Source organism: Nelumbo nucifera, chromosome 8, assembly GCF_055504915.1.
Source record: "Nelumbo nucifera cultivar China Antique chromosome 8, China Antique-T2T, whole genome shotgun sequence".
Classification (NCBI taxonomy): Eukaryota; Viridiplantae; Streptophyta; class Magnoliopsida; order Proteales; family Nelumbonaceae; genus Nelumbo; species Nelumbo nucifera.
In genome coordinates, this window is record NC_142656.1 from 46814914 (window position 1) to 46836688 (window position 21775).

Consider the following 21775-nt stretch of genomic DNA (forward strand, 5'->3'; position numbering starts at 1 on the left):
AATATCAAAATTATGTAGTGATGGTTAATCTTTACCTTTCGACAATAAGATTACTATAAAGTTGAATAACAAGTTCATCACTTTTAGAGAGTTAGAAAATGGTCTCTGTGTAATCAACCCTTCCCTGGAAACAAATATGATTGTATGGATTATTGAAATTATTCCTATGAAGAGACCTTGTGATACTGTTAATCTTACTTACTTGTGTCATTTCAGACTTGGCCACATAAATAAACAAAGAATCACAAGACTAGTTAGGAATGTTCCCTTGGATTTTCTATCTATAGAAGATCTATTAGATTGTAAGACTTGCCTACAGAGAAAGATGAATAAAAGGTCATTTGTTGGAAAAGCCCAAAGATCTACAAGTACTTTAGACCTAATACATACAAATGCATCCCTTGAATGTGAGAGCTAGATGAGGATATGTTTATTTCATCACCTTTACCGATGATTACACTCAATATGAGTATTGGGTACTTGTACCTAGTGCGGCATAAGTCATAATTCTTCAAAAAGTTTAAGAAATCTAGACATAAAGTCAAAAAAATAGTTGGATAAGGAGATAAAAGCGCTATGATCATATTGTGGTAGAAAATATCTCTCAAATGAGTTCAAGGATTATCTAAAGGACGATGGCATAAAATCACAATTGTTACTGTCAGTTACTCCTCAGTTAAATGGTGTATTTGAAAGGAGAAACTAAACATTGTCAAATATTGTAATGTATCTCCTTGTATAATCTGAGTTAACCATCTCCTTTTAGGGAAATGCACCCAAAATTGCTCTATACTTCTTGAATCAAGTTCCAACCAAGTTAGTTTCAAAGACTTCACATGATCATGGGATGGGCAAAAAGTCAAGTTTAAGACACTTGAAAATATGGGATTGTACAACATATATCAAAATTAAGTGCTAGCAAATTAGAATCCTAGATCAACATGTGCCTATTTGTAGGCTACCCGCTAAAGAAATCCATGGGTTACTTATTCTATAACCCTAGTAAACAAAGGGTGTTCATCAATTGAAATGCCCATTTTATGAAAGAGGGTTACACCCTCAATGGTCAACCTCAACAAGAATAGTTCTTGAAGGGGAGATGGTTACTATAGTGGCAAAATCCCAACAATAAAGCCAAGTTACTATGGATTCCACAATACCTATCTAGAAGGTCTACCCATGTCTTGGCTTACACAAGATTCATTGACTTACACAAAAGCCATGTTAGACATAGACTTTGTGAACTGGGGTAGATTCCATGAAGGTTAAAATGGACTTGATGAAAGCTAATGTAGTCTAGACTCTTATAAATCCACCCCTTAGAGTTAAAGCAATAGGTTGCAAGTGGATTTGCAAGAGGAAGAAGGACCAATGGTAAAGTTGAGACATATAAGGCCCAACTAGTGGCAAAAGGGTACATTCAAAAAGGAGACAATTATAAGGAAACCTTTTCACTTGTTGCTATGATAAAGTCAATTGGGATATTATTATTAAAACAACATTCTTGAATGGAAATCTTACTAAAGGTACCCCCATGCAACAACCTGATGGGTTTGTTAGAACATCTAGTTTGACAAAACATTCAAACTGTTTAATTTTGAGCAAAATTTTAATGAACCATGTGTTTACAAGAAAATAGTGGGAGACAAAGTAGTCTTTCTCATACTCTATGTAGACATCATTCTACTCATTAGGAATCATATAGGACTATTGTCAATAGTGAAAGTATATCTTTCACAACAGTTCTCCATAAAAGATCTTAGAGAAGTTTCTCATATATTAGGACTTTATTTCTATAGAGATAGGATGAAGCTAGTGGATCGTTAGACTCTTGCAAACCACTTACATTGATAAGATCATTGAAAGACTTAATATGCAAGACTCCAAGAAAGGGTTTGTACCTTTTTGTCATGGGGCCATTCTATCCAAGTGTATGTCATCCAAGACTCCCAAGGAATTAGAAAACATGAAGAACATTCCCTATTCCTCAACTGCAGGGAGTCTCATGTACGTGTTGTTGTGTACCCAACCTAACATAGCTCAAGCAATAAGTGTTGTGAGAAAATATCAATCAAATCCAAGACTCGAGCACTAGATTGCAATAAAGAACATGTTGAAATACATTCAAAGAACAAAAGACCATTGTCTTATCTTTAAAGGAAGTTCACTACAATTGGTTGAGTGTATCGATGTCATTTTCAAGTCAGACCTAAAGGAAAAAATGCTTTCACCTAGATCCTATTGGGGTTAATAGTTTTTAGCTAGAAGAATAGTAAATAGAGGTCAATGGCAGATTCCACAACAAAGGCTTGATTCGAATTCCAAACTGATTAAACAAGGGATGATTCGAATTCAATTTGATATTCAACAATTTTTTAATATAATCATCCAAATTCGAATAAGTCGAATATTCAAATTCAATTTGAATTCAATTGACTGTAATATGTTAAGTTTAACCACTCAAAATTAATTTAATGAAAAACATAAAATGGATTCGATTGATTGGGTTGCTCGTTATGTTCAGAGAAAAACACACCTTAAAGAGGAATCATCAACCAATAATCTATTATCTTGTTGATTCAACTCAAGTGCAATCATCATGTTTTCGCTCGTTGTCTCAGAGGACCTGGTTGAGAAATCGAGTTTATTTTACTCGGCTTGACAGAAATCATTTACAGGTCTAGTAATCGCCTTCGAAGGATGGAGACGCTAAGGAGAAAGTCTACAACCGGGAAGAACATCAAAGATGTTGAGGAGAAAGTCTACAACCGGGAAGAACAACGGAGACGCTGAAGAGAAAGTCTGCAACTAGGAAGAACAACGAAGACATTGAGGAGAGGGTGGAGACGATGTGAAAATAGTGAACTGAAAAGGGAAAACCCCTAATGTCATACCCACCTCCCCCGGTGTGCCCGAACAACACCACAGAGGCAACCTGGCCTCATCCCAGGCGGGATCCGCACCCACCTACCAACCCCTCACTTCACTTGGAGCTAACCCGTCATCCGAAATTCCCCTTAGCAGGGATGAACTGAAGGAGTTCATTTAGGGGCTGGTAGTCGAGAGCCATGATCGGGCACAGGATTCAGGGATCTTACAAAAGCCTTACTCCGATCGCATCCTATACAAGTATCTTGCCAGATACACTTCCCCCCAGCAGTGGCCCCAATACGATGGGCAAAGAGGAAGTCCATAGGAACACATAAGCAAGTTCGAAGATTTTCTTAGACCCTTTGCCCTAGACGGGGACATCAAAGTATGAGAATTCTCAAAATCGTTGACAGGGACAGCATACCCATGGTTCGTAAGCCTCAACCTCGGGGACATCAATTCATGGGGGGAGTTGACAAAGAGGTTCCTATCGAAATGGTTCACGCTAGAAAGGAAACTGATGATGGCCGATCTCCGTAGTGTAGAACAGGGGCCAAGGAAGGATCTATTGGCCAAGGAAGGATCTATTGACCAATGTCCTGAGGTTCCAGAAACTTACCCATTCTGTTTTTGACGAGCATGCCACTGAGAAGAGTCGAACAGTGCGTTCAAGGCATGCGGCCGGCATATCGCATAGGCATTGAAAACATCAAGACGGAGACCTTCAGTCAACTTTGGAAGTGCGCGGAAAGGACAGCGCAGACGGCCAAGGGCACAAACCCGTATGCCAGAGGAGAGGCATACGCAGTCGACAGGAGACCTCGAGATCGTGGAATGGTCAGACCGGAGCCGTATCAAAAAAATAACATCCAAGGAAGAAGAGATATGCCGACACCTCCCCCCTTTCCATGTACCAAGGAAGAAGTAATCATGATCATGAACAAGTTAGTGGAAGATGGGGTCATCACCTTGCCGACGCCACCCCCGGGAGTAAACCCAGAAAAAGTCAAGCACAGCGGCTGGTGGTGTGGATACCATCAAACCCCGCATCATGAATGAATGGATTGTTTCACCCTCATGAGGATATTTGCACAAAAGGTCAAGCTGGAACAGTATGTAACCAAAGAACCGGCTAGCGTAGAGACTGATCCTCTGCCAACACACGCTCGGGGAGGCAGCGTCAACGTAGTCGGGGCTGTAGGGCAGCACCAAGCGGATGCCCTAATAGAGAGACTGGAGCGAAGTGAGGAATTACGTCAGTTCGTCACCAAGCAAGGAGCCAACTCGGCAATACAGAGATTGGCCATCAGGGCACTAGTGGAAGTCTTTCGACACCCCCTACAACCATGTATCTACGATTGCAGTAACATAGAGTTCACGATAGATGACATGCTGGTGGCTGATCCTCTTCATAACCAACCCCTATACATCATGGCTAAAATAGGGGGATATGATATGCGGAGGTCCATGGTTGATCCCGATAGTTCTGTAAACCTCATGCCAGTCCACACACTAGAGCTCATGGGCATCCGAAAGGACGTCAAGGGGCTCCCGTTGGAAATAACAGACTTCAACGGAACCCCCTCGACCACCGAGGGACCTATAGAACTACAAGTTGTGATTGGGGGCCGTTCAGCATAATGCTGGAATTCCAAGTGGTTCAAGGAAGAACCTCCTACCACGCACTCCTAGGACGACCGATGATACACGACTTGGACCTCGTCCCTTCGACATACCGTCAATGCATCAAGGGAAGACATAGTGGGAGGTCAATAAGAACTCCGGCTACCAGGGCTCCATTTGACAAATCCGAAACACATCTTCAGGACGCTATCTACTTCAAGAAATTAGTAGAGGATGGCGAGACCCGGGTAGTGAAGGTCGAAGGGATGAGGTTACCCCAACCGCTTAGAGGCAAACTCGCAGGGACGTCGAAGCGATGCAAGAGGAGCAGGTGCGTGTGGATAACGGGGGACAATGGAAAAGAATACTACACCATCGTCGAGGAGTATAAGAGCGATGTACCACCCATGACAAAGAAAGCCATCCCTGAGGTATGAGAACGATTTTGTTTTTTTTATACAACTGGTTAAATATATCCTAATTGCAGCATACATGTTCCCGAAAAGCATGTTTATGAGAAAAGAAAAAAATAGTTATGTTCTTTTGACCAAAAGATTTTGAGTGATGTTTCAACCAGAACTATTTTGCCATACCTCAAAGTGAAGTCGCTATGACCCCACCACCAAGGATCAAACTTTGAATTCAGCACGAAGGTCCAGGGGATAGAGATGGGGATGTGTTAAGATAGCAATGGTTACATACTGATCCTGCTTTACCTCTTGCTACAGGACGTGTTGCGATAGAGATGGGGATGACTCCCAGGTTGGCAGCATGATCTTCCGAAGGCACTAAGACATGGCGAGGTCCAAGGGATTTCCCAATGGCTTCCTGGAAACCCACCAGCAACGCACAAAGATAAGCCAATTGCAGCACCTTGCATTGTGGCTCCCAGTAGAAGCCGGCAAACGCGAACAACCCGGGAAAGCTCAATTGTGCCGACGGACCCAGAACACATCCTCCTCGGTGGCTTGTAAAAACTGCCTACCAAGATCATCATACCTAAATTGACGCATCACCCGATCCGAGTGATACACAGCCAGTTGCGATTCGCCATTGCGATCGAGATAGGCTCCCACACCGGGTCATGCGATCAACCGCGTGATGCCCACTGTGACATTACTCACATCTAAAGTGCAATGTTGATCCACGTCGACGGGGACAGGTGCGTTGGCACAGAACAGCATAATATCGGGAACTGTCTAGGAATTGGGCTTCCACTTGAATCCACCCCGGGAGGCCAATCGGATGCCGATATCACCTATCCGAAAGCTTTTATGGCAACTGGCTAGTAACCACCGTTTCCCCCTGCAAACCCCGAAGGTCTTGTCCTCGAACTCATCCCCTTGCAGAGTCTCCACTGGAACGCTGAGACGCACAAGCGGACACAGGGTCACCGCGAGATCAAACCGCTCATAGAGAAACATCCAGAGGAATGGAAAATAGACATAACTGATGCGATGCTTACAACTAGGATCCACCAGATGCTTCACAGTGTTGTCTAGTTACTTGTACAAGTATCCCACAAACATGGAAGCCAGAGGAAACTGGTGACCGGTCGCGGCAAGGATGGCAAGGGGGACCAAAGAAGTACACATTCCATAGTCTGGTAGACTAGGATAGCACATATAAGATAAATGCAGCGAGATGACATTGACTATCCCTACCTCTCACCATCACGTTGCGACCTCCATGCGACTTGAACTAGAACTCTATCCAATGCTCTAGCAGCATCTTTCCGCGGGCTGTAGTCTGGTCCTCCTACACCTTGAAAGAGCCTATCGCATGAAGCAACTAATCGCATAACTCCCTGTAATCCGTGGGGACGGACTCGATATACTGCAAATGATGGGCGGATAAGACACCGCCGACAGGCAATGCCAACAAAGCGGCTGCGTCCTCGACCGTCACTGTTAACTCTCGAAATGACCCAACAAATGTGTGTGTGCGACAACACCACAATTCCACTAGACGGTCCACATACTTCACACCCTCCCTGCCAGATAAGCCCGTGTAGCAGTCTACCAGCCTGAGTAGACCGGAGTCCTGCAACATCCAACAATACATGGGGTTTTCAAATACAAACTTTGCCCATGCCAAATAACTGTTAGGGGATTTTGAGCTATCAGCCATCGGCTCTTGACACTTGTAGGACATGGATTGATCCAAAGGACCGCAAAGGCGTAGCAACTCAATTGTGAGAACAGGGTCGAGTATACCCTCTATACCTCTCAACACAGGAATAGGAGGCCAAAACCCCTGCTCCCTAGTAACAACCAAAGCTGTCTCCCGTTTCGAAAGCAGTTCAGCCATGTCTACCGTCCTCACAAAATTGAAAAAAGGGCACTCGACCCTCTTCCCAATCTCTCTTCTCCCCTCCTGCCCAGCAGTCTTAATGTCTCAGTGGCAACATAGAGCCATGGATGGCAAACCAATCAAACTTCAAAGGAGTCTATGAAACTAAAATTATCTCCGCACAAAAAGGAGTGAACACTAGTACACCCTATATTCTCCCACCTTCTTATAAAAACAAACCCCTTCAATAGTCACGCGTGTCACAGAACAAACAATAGTGAGGCACACAAACAGATGGCCACTCAGAGCTTGACAAGTTACTTAGGACGAAAGCAATTATGTAAAATTCCCCAAACAACCCCAGCAAGGCGAGATTGGCAGACCACATCAATTCAAAAGACACATCCCGTTAGTAACCGTTGCCCGACCGTATTGAGTGCAAACTCCGTTTTGATTGCACGCTTGAAGTGTAATAATTTTGGAGGTGCAGAATCGGGTGACACTATCACCAACCGCCACCTGTCCAGAAATGTTTAATTATTAAGACTCGACGGGACAATGACTTGAATCACTTCAATCGATTTAGACGTATATTGACAACACTACAACTCAAGGATTTGCTCTCTTTCTACAAGCCATCTTAGGCTCGACGGGCGGGGTAGTTATAGGGTATTGATGCGTTATCGCAATGCCACCGGTTTTGTAGCGTGAACATAGATAAGTAGTCCGACTAAAAGAGTTTTGCATGTTAGGGATAAAGACAATGCACTGAGACTGAGTTGGACAATCTCAAAATTAAGCAAAACACCAACTTCAATATATGTTATATTTGTACAACGTCCATTAGAATATTTACAACCTCGATGTCTCAAGATTCACGAGCATCATAAGTCGATAACTCAGCAACTTCCGCTTTGCACCCCCAGGTAAGACGGAAGGCAAATCTTGAGAAGTTCAAGGGTAGAGGAAGAGGAGAACGCCCAAGCAAGAGGAGGGGTTCCTACTTGCAGTTCGCCTAGCCACTATTGCCACCTTTGGATTCGGATCCCAACTAGTTTACTTTTGTTTTAGATTTAATTTCCAACTCTTATTTTTCCATTCTACAATTTACTTTTATCTAGTTTAGTTTTTGTTTTCTTTTCTACATATCTAGGATTCGACCAGGTAAGACAGACGGCCTAGCTCGAGGAGTTTGGGGGTCAAAGGAGAGATCCAGAGACTGCTACCTCTGACCGAGTTGCAGACTTTTCATTTAGCTTCTTTTATTTATGCACTTTTCACTTTCAACATTGTTAGAATTTTATTTTAATGAATTCCAATTTAATTAATTAAAGTTTTATGTTTCTGCAACTTCCCATCGAGTTATTTTTTCTGAATTAAAGTACATAGTGATTTTTCCCTCGCTTCCCTGTGGATACGACCCCTTACTCGCCACTAACTACATTTCGTAGTTGTTTTGAGAATTGCTAAATTTATAAATATTGAAATTGGTGTTCTGAAGTGGTTAACGACACGCTTCCGGAGACACCAAGTTTTTGGCGCCATTGCCGGGAAAGCAAGGGAGAAAATTTTTTATTTGCTTTGTCTAGATTTGTTTCATTATTTTTTTATTTTTCATTTGATTGCTTGATCTGTAATCTCATTTTAATTATTGTTTCTCTTTGATTTTACAAGACGTAATAGCGAAAGGTGGGGTACCGGAGCATTGCCGGACTGCTGAAGAAAAAGAGAAGAGAAGAGAAATTGGATTGTGATTCAGGTATACTCGTCCCATTTTATTTTTGTTTACTTTTGTTTTTATTTTCGATTTTTTTTTGGTAAAATAGTGATTTTTGAATTTTTAGTTACTTTTTTTATATAGATCCGATTTATTTTATTATTTTTTTAGTATTATTTTTCTTTCGTTTTATTCTTAGATCTATTTCTTTTCTTTATTTTAATATATTGAGCGAATTTCTATTTTATTAGGTTCAGTTTTTTTCAGATAAAAAAAATTCACTTCATTTAATTTATTTTATTTTATTTTTTTACAGCATAATCTTTTTTTTATTTTCGGTTTAATCCTTAGAATATCAATTTTTCTTGTTAGAATTTATTTTTGTAGTTGTTAATATTTTTTAGCATAATTAATTCTTTTATTTTTTGTTTGCTATAATTATTTGTTGCTTTATTTAACTGCCCTTTAATTAGTCAATTAATTGAATAAGTAATTGTTAATAAGAAATTAATCCAATTTTTGAATTTGAGTTTAAATTTCAAATTTCAATTTAAATTTAAATTTTAATTTGAGTCAGAATTTGAATTTGAGATTGAATTTAAATTTCAAATTTCAAATTAAAAAAAATTAATGTTTTAAAATTTTTGCAATTACATTCCAACATTTTGGGTTTGATATGCTAGAGCATGCATCATGTAGGATTATTTAATTTTTGAAATTATCTTGTTAGTTGTGAATGTGTTAGGCTTCTTTTTTATTATTATTTTAATTGCTTCTTTTGCTTAGTTTATTTTATTATTGTATATTAAATTGTTGAATTGCATATTAGAAATAAATTTTCATGCATTATAATTAGTTGCATTTATTTTGTTTATTGTGTTTTTTTGTCATTAATCCATTTAAGGGCAATCCAACTTAAATAAGATAAGGTGGGGATTTCATCACCCTTACTTGGCCCAAGAATCACCACCCTTCATGTGCGGTTCACCCTAAACCCTAATTTAAAATTTGGATAGCAAGATCCTTTAGGGAGCCTCACATTTGGTTCAAAAGTGTGCTGAATTTTAGGGAAGGTTGTAATTACTTTCCATAACCGAGGGTTGGTGTCCAAGGAAAGAGGTTAAACGGCTAAACCTAAGCGGGTTTTGTGGTTATTTAATTAGGTCCTTGTGGGAGCAAGGAGAGCCTCCCACATCCCCATCTCTTAACTGGCTAACCAAGGGAAGTGGTGTAATTCCAAGTGAACCTAAGAGGATTCACATTGGTTGAACCACTACTTTAGGAAACCTTAGTTTAGCCACTAGGTCGTGTGTTTGAATTGCTTGCATTTTTTTAAATTTAAAAATTTAAATTTCAGGAATTTAAGTTTCAAAATCTAAATTTAAATTTAAATTTCAAATAAAAAATAAAAAATAAAATAAAATCAAAAAGAGAAAATCAAAAAAATTTAAAAATTCAAAATTGAGTTTAAATTGTAGTATTTAAATTTTAAAATCTAAATTTGAAATTAAAATTCAAAATTTCAAATTTCAAATTTCAAAAAAAGAAGAAAAATGGTGGTTAAAACAAAATAAGACAAAATGAATTCAATGGCCGGAGTTTGTGGAATTGGAAACTACTTCCAACTTGAGTCACTGATAGATTGGAACCATGTGTCTCAACAACTGGATAGGATTTATGGAATGGCCCAAAGACTTGATCAAGTCTTTGCATTTTGTCAACAAAATGGCCCATACCTAACATTGTCATCCTATCCAACATGTTCCATCTGTACAAGCCCAACCCATCATGTTAGCCATTGCCCTGCGGTGGGCCCAAGTCAACTAGTCAATCCAGACCAAGTACATGCGGCCAACAGATTTTTCCAACCCAATGCTAACCCCTTCGTTTACCCCATATAACCCTAGGTAGGAAAATCAGCCCAACTTCACTTATAGGACCCAAGTCCAAGAAACCACCCTACCAGATATGCTCTCAGTGGTCTGAAGCCCAGACTCACTGTAAGTATAATGATTACCCTGAGACTCAACCGGCTCAACCATGTCAAACCTACACATAGCCTCAATAGCACCATCCATCTAACTCCATGGCCCAGCAATTTCAGAGGCCACAAGTGTAGAGTCAATTCCAGCAAATGTACCCTATGAACCAATCAGCCCAACCATATCAGGCTTACCCACAATTTCCTCAGACCTGTACAGTGGATGACCTATTCATGCAGCTTCAACAGCTGATCCTAACTCAATACCAGCCCATTGCTAGATTAGAAAGCCAAATAGGACAGCTAGCTGAATCCAATGTGAGGAGAGAAGTAAGGCAATTACAGAGTCAACCGGTTGCAAATCCTAAAAATCAGCCATCGGGTTTTTTCTACAACAAATTCAACGACCTCCTAAGAACCCTTAGTTTGAAAATGCCAAAGCCGTTACAACCTTAAGGAGTGGGAGGATTTTAGAAGACCCATATGAGAAAAAGAAAGTCAGTAAAGAAGAAAAGGAGCAAGAAGACCTTAAGTTGGGAGGGGGGGAGGAAGAAGGAAAGGAAAATTTAGAAGAGCCTATAGTGAACTGACCTATGGTCCCCTTTCCAACCGCACTCACAGTCAGGCCATTGCGAAAGAAGAAAGAGACTCACAACGAGGAGATCAGGAAGTTATTCAAACATGTCCCCACCTATGCCAATTTTCTGAAAGAGTTGTGCACTCAAAAGAGGGAGCCACAATCAGCCTCACAAAAAGTGATGCTCTCAACAGATGTTAGTGTGGTTCTCTTAAACCAACTTCCTTGGAAAATGAAAAACCCTGGTGCTCCTCTCATAAGCTGTGTTATCTTTAGAATCGCCTTTGATCAAGCCATATTGGATCTTGGGGCCAGTGTAAATCAACTTCCGTCCATTATTTTTTATAGGTTCAGGATCGGCGAGTTAAAACCTACCCCGGTAATTTTGTAACTCACTGATTGATCAGCCAAGATTCCTCGAGGTGTTATTAAGGATATTATTGTCAGAATAGAGGATTGTTACTTCCTAGTAGATTGTGTTGTCCTAGACATGATCCCAACCAAGGAGGAACTAAACCATAACTCGATAATCTTAGGACGTCTGTTTCTAGCAACGGAAAATGCAAACATCAACTGTAAATCAGGAGAAATAGACATTTCATTTAGGGAGCAGAAAGTCCAGTTAAATGTTTTTAGTGCCACTAAGTATCCAAACCTAGGGGAAGATGAGTTCAAGGGGGATGTAGTGGACAATCTTTTAGATGCCTTGTCTACCCCTTAATTAGCCCAATCTGAACCCTGTCTATGGGAAGAAGAAAGTGAGTCTGAAAGTATAGATGAAAGAAGTGTGTGAATGTGTCTGGCTGAAGACGTTAAACTTAGTGCTAGTTGGGAGGCAACCCAACGTAGTTTTCAATTGCTTTTGCTCTTAGTATTAGAGTCTTTTTTCCGTGATTCGAGACTAGTTGGCAGACCTTGAACCCCTCGAGAAAACCCTATTGATTGGTCCCTTTGGCCTAAGTCTTTTGTGCATCATTCTAGTCATGCCATTGGGGATAATGGCACTTAAGTTGGAGGGGGTGATGAAAGAGAGAAAGAGAAAAATTGGAAAAAAAAATTGAGAAAGTAAGTCTTTAAATATGTAGAATTAAAATTTCACTAAAAAATTTAAAAATTCTTTCCATTAGAAGAGATTCCCAAATAGAAAAAGTTGAGGAAACAAATAGAAGAATATTGAATTTTGTAGAAATTGGTAACAAGTGATAGCAGTCAAAATTGGTCTTATTTAAACATTGTCAAAACTGTTTAGAAATTGGAAAATACTCTCAAGTTTGCCCTTGTAAATATAAGAAGAGAAAGATTGAGAAATTAGACAAAAAATTTCTTCAAATTGTTAGAGATGATGGACTACCCTGAACTATGTTTTTGCAAAAGAAAAAAAAATGCAAGAAGAAGAGAATAAAAGGTCAATGGATTCCACCTCTTAATTTCCACCTCTTATTTTTCCTTTCTGCAATTTACTTTTATCTAGTTTAATTTTTATTTTCTTTTCTGCAAATCAGGGATTCGGCCAGGTAATACGGAAGGCCTAGCTCGAGGAGTTCGAGGGTCAAAGGAGAGATCCGGAGACTGCTACCTCTAACCAAGTTGCAGACCTTTCATTTAGCTTCTTTTATTTATGCACTTTTCACTTTCAGCATTGTTATATTGGGATGTTGGGATGTTGGGATATTCAAAAATGGTATTTTAGTTGATGATCAATGTGATAGGATTTACTACTATGTTAAGACATAGATAATGCTCTGTACAACTTTCTATGATGGATGCCTAAATCTACCAACAATAGGATTATGTGAATCCTATAAAAGAATCCCTTAGAGGCAAAAGTTGGACACCATATGTGAGGTTAGACATTATTAGCAAAGAGATTAATAGCAAGTGATTTGTTGGAATGTTTTAACCTGTGTAAGGGGACTAACCTAAGTAATATCATGTCCTTACAAACTAAATCTGCTTACCCATTAAAAGGAGAATGACCTTTTAAAAAAAAAGAAAACCGCGGACTTGTGTGCTTATAATAAACCAAAAGAAATTAACAAACCACAAATATGTTGAGCATGAAAAGACAAAATCTGGAAAACAAACAATTGTGGTGATAGTTACAAATGACAAAACATGTTCCCTTATACGTGACACATGGTAGGAGCCTATGAGCATAGAATAAAGTGAATCTGCTTTATGAATCACAACCCGACAAGTGTCACCATCTTAACATCTTAAAGATCTAAACCCGTAACAAACCAACAAACTTTCTAGATTTTTTGATAAATGCATATATGAAACTAAATCTCCCATTTGCCTATATATAAGAGGGTCCTTAATGTGATAAAGAAGATATCCAAACACATATAGAGAGACATTAGAGCTTCCTTTATCCATCCTTAAAGTTCCCTTTTCAAGATTTCTTGTTATATTTCTTTCTCTGCATCCTACTCATGTTCTCGAAAGCTAATACCATTGTCACAATGCCTACCTTACAACCTAACAATTATGTAATGGGTTGGAACAATTGGACTTGAGCTTTTAGGAAGATAAGGTCTGATGTACTGAAGTGTATAGACACTTATTGGGTCCACTCACTAAAGCCCATAACTGATATGGATAAATTATCCTAGTGGTTGCTTTCTTTCTAAGTGACCTTCCCACCCACTTAAGTGTTAAGTTTATGGACTTAAGCTGGTTCTCTCATTAGTTGTGGGTCCTGATGAGGGCAGATTTGGCCCTCCATTGGCATCATGACACATGGCTTCTCAGAACAGTTGGATGACATCCCAACATCACCTAAGCGACGACTTGCCTTTGCCTAAATGATGGAGTCCTAGTTGGTGACCTACCTGCCTCTGCTGCCGATCTAGTGACCTGCCTCTTCTGCCAACTTGGTGGCCTACCTTTGCCACCGACCAGGCGACCTACCTCTATTGCCAACCTGGCAACATGCTTTTGTCGCTGGCCTAGCAACCTGCCTCTACTTTCGACCTAGTGACCTACCTCTACTGCCAACCTAGCAACCTGCCTCTGCCACCGACCTAGCGACCTGCCTCCGCCACCGACCTGGCTACCAGCCTTTGTCGTCGACCTTGCAACCTACCTCTACCAACTTGGTGACCTCGTCTACATGGCTAGCAACACCTCGTCCAGGGCTGACCTATGGTACCTCGTCAGTACCGATTGAATTGACCTCGACGTGAAGAAAAACCTCCCTCAAGGGCTTTCCGACTTGATTGAAGTCTAGGTGGCAACCTGTGAGATGTGTTCGCCAACCAACTCTGCATGCATCCCATCACTCCTGGGTCTCTTGGAAGTTAGCTCTCATGACTACCTCTGAGGACTTCGAACCAGTTAGGCATGTCTTCCCAGAGATCTCAGACGCAGTGCGTGATGCCCATGCCAAACAATGCGTATATAAAGGCCTTACCTCCAACCTTACAAGGTACACGCACAATTTAATTCTTACAGCTCTCTATCTCTCTCATATTTAGCTATCCTAAAAATCTCTTATTCGTTGACTTAAGCATCAGAGTGCCCACCCCGAGTAAAGCAACCCGGGAACTCTGACACTGTTTCCTTGCAAGTTGCACCAGTAAACTATGCAGCTCACCACCTTTAGCTAGGGACAGTTCAGCTAGGTGTCAGAGCCACCTTCAGCTAGGGATAGTTCAGCTAGGCATCAGAGCCACCTTCTAGGTCGGAACTGTTTAGCTAGGCATCTAAGCCACCTTCCAGCTAGGAACCATTCAGCTAGGCATCCAAGCCACATTCCAGGTAGGAACCATTCAGCTAGGTGTCCAAGCCACATTCTAGGTGTGGATTGTTCAGTTAGGCATCCAAGCCACATTCCAGGTAGGAACCATTCAGCTAGGTGTCCAAGCCAAATTCCAGGTAGAGATTATTCAGCTAGGCATTCGAGTCACTTGATAGCCGGTGGCTGCCAAAATGCGCATCATCAATTGGCGCCGACTATGGGAAACGCTAAAACAAAGCTAAGTTCGCACCCTTCTCTGAGCCTCAAGTAATGGCATCCTAGAGAAACAACAATAGCGCATGGATCAAAGGAACCCCCCAGGGAGCAGAATCAAAATGATTAGCCCAGACAAGTTTTCATAGTCTTGCTCGGACAGAATCTCCCAAACTATGAGGCCAACCTCATAGGTCGAGCCCTACATGCTCTCTACGAGAGTTGATGGCCAACGGAATGTGAGGCCACCCCGCAGGTCAAGCCCTTTGTGGTTCCCGTAGGAGTTGATGGTCAACAAACTGTGAGGCCACTCCGCAAGTCAAGCCCTCCATGCTCTACATGGGAGTTGATGGCCAGCAGGTTGTGGAGCCACCTTCACAGGATAGTCCTACCGAGGTGACGAGGTGTTTGTAGGCCGAGGTGCTGAGAACAAAACTAGACTGTCAAAATTCCATCAACCTGGTGACACACGTAATCATCCCGGATGAGCCTTGTCAGTGTTGTTCGCGAGGTTGCCCCTACAGGTCGAGCCCTTCGCAGCTCTCACGGGAGTTGGCGACCAACGGACTATAGTTGCCCTTGCAGGTTAAGCCTTGCAAGGTACCCATGCAAGTTGGCAACCTGCAGTTAGTAGACTTGCCCCCTCAGGTTAAGCTCCCTGTGGCTTATCATAGGAGTAGATGACAAGCACCTCCAAGGACTAACACAAAGCAATCGTGGCATCAACACACTATTTGAATGCCAATAGCGACACATGTATTATAAGGGGAAGCCAAACCTCAAAATATGTTGGTAACAAGAAAAAGGACCTACAATAAAGCTACTCCATTCGCTCAGCTAATCATAGCTCTAGAGTGGGGGGCAATTGATGAGAGCAGATTTGGCCCTCCACTGACATCATGACACATGGCATTTTAGAATAGTTGGATGACATCCCAACATCACCTAGTCGATGACTTGCCTCAGCCAAAATGGTGGAGTTCCAACTAGCGACCTACTTACCTCTGTCGCCAACCTAGCAACCTTTCTCTATCGTCGACCTGGCGACCTGCCTTTGCCATCGACCTGGCGACCTGCCTCTGCCGCTGACCTGGCGATCGGCCTTTGCTACTGACCTGGCGACCTGCTTCTACCACCAACCAAGTGACCTGCCTCTACCACCAACCTGGGCGACCTGCCTCTACCACCAACCTGACGACTTGCCTCTGCCACCGACCTGGCGATGTGCCTCTACCATCGACCTTGCAACTTACCTCCGCCGACCTGGCGATCTCATCTACATGGCTAGTAGCACCTCATCCATGGCTGACCTATGGTTCTGAAGGAATGAGAGATCCATCATATGGATGGCCGAACCCTGCAGGTAGGTTGGGCAAATTTTCAAAAAATCTTCTCTCCCCTCATCTGAGAATCACATTCTCTGTTTTAGAAAATCTGCATTTTCAAGGATCAATCTTGAACCATAAACCGAACCAGATCAGAAACCAGAAGCAGGAGAGGGATATACCTGATACGGAGAAATGGTATCTCCCAACGAAGGTGTTCACACCAAAAGAAAATACTCCAAAGACTGCTCCCACTGAAGATGACACAGTGAATGTTGGAGCAGAATTAGTAGTGTTTGTCCAAAGAACCGAACCCTTCGCAAGAATTCATTGGAGGCTGTGAGCACAGCTTCAAATCAGCCTTTCCCCAAAGGCTGATATCAAGATCTGATCTAGATCATTCCGGCTTGAAGAGGAGATCGAATTGGCAGTTATGGCGACGGCAGGAAAGAGGAGGCAAGGAGTTGAGACCTACAAAGGTCATTTGGTGGCGAAAAGGTATACTCAGAAAGAGGGCATCGATTATGAGGAAACCTTTTCGCCCGTGGCCATGCTTAAATCCATGTGAGTAGAGAGTGCAACACTGTTCCTTGTAGCCGAGGGAGAGGTCCTCTCTTGTAAGGCAGTGTTTGAATATTATGGGCTGAGAAATTAAGTGTAAGACCATTGAGGGTAATACCTGATGGGCTAATCTTGCATCTGCCCACAATCCCTGGGTTTTTATAAGGTGGCTTGGCCTAGGGACCACTTAGTGTAAGTGTTGGGCCCATTAGGAGCCCATGTGATGGGCTTAGGGGAGCACTGTCCATAACAGTGTATTCGGCCAGGCCTTGTAACAAAGGCTGGGCTGAACCCATGTGGCTGATGTGTAGATCAATGTTTTGGTCCCATGCCATACAAAGAAGCCCAACTGGGCAGCAATTTGGAAGCATACTGAGCATTAAGACTTCATGGGCCTAAAGCCCATTTCGAATTCGGCTGATTTGATTAGTTATTTAAGGGGCAGATCTGAGATTAGATTAGCAAATAGGATAGGGTTAAAGGGTCTTAACCCTATCCACTCAGAGAGTCTAGATCTAAATGATATTTAGATCTGGAAACCTCCTAATAAGATTAGGAGAGGGCTGATCTAATTTGCAGATAAGATAAGGGTTTACCCTTATCACTTAAAGGGAATTTAGATCCAAATATGATTTGGATCAGCAACTCCTAATGGGATTAGGAGCTGATCCCTTTAAGATTATAAAAGGAGGGGGCGGCAACCTCTAACACACATCCTCAATGTCAGAGCAAGAGTTACAGAAAAGAGAACATAGCATCTAGTGAGACTGCGTAACCTCTTATAGATCCATTTGCAACCAATTGCTTTTACCCCGGGGGCGGATCTACTAGAGTCCAGACTCCATTGGTCTCCATTGAGTCCATCTCAGCTCTCATGGCATCTACCCACTTCAGGGAATCTATGTCCAACATAGCTTCCACATAAGTCATGGGATCCTCCTCACTAATCATGGCTTCCACCAGGTAACTATCCTGGTCATAGCCAAAACGAACTGGTGGCCTAGATACCTGGGTAGATCTTCTAGGTTGGTCAATACTTGGACCTTGTGGGACACCTCCCACTGGTCCTGAGCTCTCCTCATCAAGAACTATTTCCTGACGATTGGTGTCCAGGATATAATCATTCTCCAAGAACTGTGCATTTCGGCTGTATAACACATTCTGCTCACTTGGGTCATAGAACAGGTAACCCATAGAGCCTTTTGGGTAACCTATGAATAGGCAACGGCTGGTCTTAGGTTCCAACTTGTCAACACTCGTTCTTTTAACATGCGCAGGACAACCCCAAATCTTTAAGTGTCTGACACTTGGTTTCCTTCCGGTCCAAAGTTCGTATGGAGTATTCAGAACCGATTTGGTTGGAATCCGATTCAACACGTATATCGCAGTCTCTAATGTGTAACCCCAAAAGGATGTGGGTAACTCTGAGTGTACGAGAAGTGACCAGACCATATCCAATAAGGTTCTATTCCTCCTCTCTGAAACACCGTTAGAGAGATATTCGCCACCTCGATCTAATCAAAGGGCCTTAACTTCTCTCCCTAACTGTTTCTTGACCTGTTGTCTGAACTCCTTGAACTTTTCAAAGGATTTGGACTTGTGTCTCATTAGGTACACATAACCGTACCAAGAATAATCATCGGTAAATGTAATGAAATACACGTGTTGGTTACGAGTCCTAACACGACCACATACATCAGTATGTATAAGGTCAAGCGTGCCTGTGCATCTTTCAGGCTTATCGTTAAATGGCCGTTTTGTCATCTTACCCTGAAGGCAAGGCTCACAAGTGGGAAGATCTTCTACAGTTAGAAAATCCAAAGGACAATCCTTTACTAGCCTTGTCATACGGTCAACACAGATATGGCCAAGTTGGTAATGCCACAGGTACGTGGGATTAACTGTATCACGGATTCTTTTCTTGGGGTGTCAGCCGATGTAGTTTTGGCTATGCTAGTTTCTAGAGAAGGATGTAGAACAAAGAGACCGTTCTCCAGTTCCCCATATGCGATGAATTTGTTGTTTCTTTTAATAGTAATCGTATTATTAAAGAAGACAGAATATCCATCCGCACACAGTTTTGAGACAAAAATCAAATTTCTTCTTAAATTCTGTACAAAAAGACAATCTTTGAGTACAATAGTTCCTTCTCTAAAAATTAATTATACGGTTTCTATGGCCGCAGCTGCAACACTTACAGAAGTCCCCAAGTAAAGTGTCACCTGTCCTTCACTCAGCCTTCTGCTTACCTTGAACCCCTGCAGTGAGTTACACACATGAGTTGAAGCCCCGGAGTCAATACACCAGGACACAGAAGATACCAACAAATTGGTTTCTATGACACAAGATTCGAAATTACCTTTCTTGGATTCCAGGTATTGAGGACAGTTCCTCTTTCAGTGGTCGGCCTGATGGCAGAAATGACAGGCATCCGATGCCTTGTCTTTCCTCTGCTTCTTAGGTTTGGTGGCCTTCTTCTAGGGCTTTCTCTTTGCCCTCCACTTCTTTCCCTTCTTTCCAGTTTCAACAAGCATGGCTAGGGGCTTATCCTTCTTAATCAATTCTTCCGCCCTCTGCAACATATTGCTGAGTTCCCGAACGCTGACATTCAGCTTATTCATATTGTAGTTCATTATGAACGGATTAAAGGATGGAGGCAAAGAGTTGAGAATGGCATCTATCTGGGTCGTGTGATCCAGCCCGGATCCAAGAGCCTCAAGCTCATTGATGTAACCCATCATCCAAAGACAATGGTCATGAACTTGCTGCCCCTTGGACATCTGTGTGGTCATGAACTGTTTTAAGACCTTCTGTCGAGTAGAATGATTCTGCTCTTCGTACATTGTCTTTAGACTATCCAATATGTCCTTGGCCAGCTCGATCTGATCGAACTGCCTCTGTATCGGATTGTCCAGTGAGGCAATGATGTAACACCGGGCGAGGGAGTTTTTCTCCTCCCATTCCTGATAGTCCCTTCTCCGTGCCTCAAAAGGCCTATCTCCCGGACGTTCTGGGGCAGGATTCTTGGCCACCTTATCCAGTTTTTCAAAGGTTAAGACCAGCATTAGGTTACGGTACCAGTCGGCATAGTTTGGGCCCTTAAGCTTGTTGTCATCAAGAAGCTTTGCAAATTGTCTGTTTGTCATTTTCTAATAAAAGAGCAAACATCAGTCCACAAGTTATCTACATAGATACGGCTTTTAATCTATGTTCCATTCCCATTTGTTCATCTCTGAGATTTCCCTCCCATCTCAGTGACGGAGACATAGGGTGCATGGAGCCAACTGTTTCAGCTGCATAACCCCACCACCTTTCTGTGAAGGATCATATCCACTCACCGTATGAGCTTTCCCTTTGGCCTCTGTCAGACAAGGTTCAGAGCCATTTTACGTTAAACCTTTCTATCCAGTGAGTGCTTATCCATCATATTCGTGAACGCCAAGGTACCGTGAGAGAGTTCCTATTTTCTGGTGAAGCCCGTCCCACATCGGTCTATGATGCCCCTTATCATCTTATGAAACATTCCAACAGATCCAGTAGAAAATGGATAGCCCATTTTCCTTCTACAATTCACCAGATTGTAAAAGAATTTTGAATTCCCATCTCCTGTGTTATTATGACAAGAGACTTTATTGGTAAGATATACAAGTATAAAACTCCTCAATTAAGGTAAGAAAGTTCAACTATAAAATAGCTCAACAGTTGGACAAATCAAAAGAAAGTATTACTACAACGATCTAGGGAAGGCTTACTGTAGAAACCCAGGACCTAGTGCACCCCAAAGAAGATGCTAACTTGACCCCAACCCTAGCAAGAGAACCAGCAAGACTATTTGCTAAACTGGGAACCAGTAGAAACCTAGGAACTTGTCAAGCACATTTCCACCTTGAAACCGTGTTGGACTGGGATATTAAGTAATTAACAGCCCGTTTGGCAAATCTTTTTGAGAAGATCTTCTAGTTCTGACAGTCAAAAGACGCATTGAAATTTTGACATAAGATCTAGGCAGCCCTAAGACCGTTTGGCAGATGTGCATCTTTGCGTACATCATTTCGGGTCTTTCCGTGCAAGATTAAAACGCGAAAGACATGGAAAGCTTCATATGGAGCTTCCCGAATCAGCCCAAAATGGGCTTCACGTGTCTTTTTGACATCCATGCTTTTGGCAGCTAGATCTTCCGCATGCCAAACGGAAATAGACCAATTTTCGGTCTTCTCAGCTTATAAACAGCCAAAAGACTGTGTGGAAAGATACGCCAAACGGGCCCTAAGTTTATTATGTTTTGCATGCAACAGTTCTCCTTACCCCACACAGCAACTGCACCAACTTGGTCAAAGTAACAATTGACAAGGCTAAACAACTAATTCTAAATCATATGAAAGGACACTGTATTGTTGTCCTTTATTTTTCTATGAGTAACTGAACGGAAATTTCCAATTCACATGTAGAACAAACGAGTAACAAACTAACAACACATAGGAAAATTTTGAAAAAGAAACAAAGTTTTGGTATAACATTGGATAGAATCAGAGCTCACCCCCAGGCTAGAAGGACTTTCTCATAGAATACAGTTGACAGCTCTGAATGGGCCAAACTATTATAACAAAAAGGTAATTAGTAAAACATTAGAAGTTTTAAAATGAAACTTTGAGAAACAAAGCATGCCAGTACCTCAGAGCCCAGAGACGAAGATAAGAGGCAGTATTTGACACTGCTCCAAGGACAAATTCAATTGAATGTATCATTTGATGCACAAATACTTCACTGAAATTAAACTCATCAAGATGTTGCTGTGCGGAATCAGGTCCACCATCTGGATCCATCTCAGAGGTGCCAAGCATTCAATATCTACGACCTTGAAATCTCTTGAAGC

General features: G+C 41.8%; 1 protein-coding gene across 13 annotated transcripts in view; it reads right to left on the minus strand.

Annotated features, from left to right (window-relative positions):
* Positions 1–21775, minus strand: part of LOC104609059 (V-type proton ATPase subunit a1-like) — a 36723-nt gene that overhangs the window by 1561 nt on the left and 13387 nt on the right. For 5 of the 13 annotated variants that reach the window (XR_737192.3, XM_088893633.1, XM_088893632.1 and 2 more), the window contains 2 exons: positions 21574–21767; positions 21440–21496 (listed from right to left, as the gene is read on the minus strand). The exons of 3 other annotated variants lie outside the window; for them this stretch is intronic. Coding sequence is in view for 4 of the 10 variants with exons in the window: in XM_088893633.1 (XP_088749759.1) it covers positions 21440–21496; positions 21574–21743 (227 nt within the window). In the remaining 6 variants the exon portion in view is untranslated. Of the gene's footprint in view, positions 1–1901; positions 2031–21439; positions 21497–21573; positions 21768–21775 lie in introns of all 13 variants that reach the window. 5 more of the 13 variants (XR_016079640.1, XR_016079641.1, XR_016079642.1 and 2 more) reach the window with 2 other exon arrangements.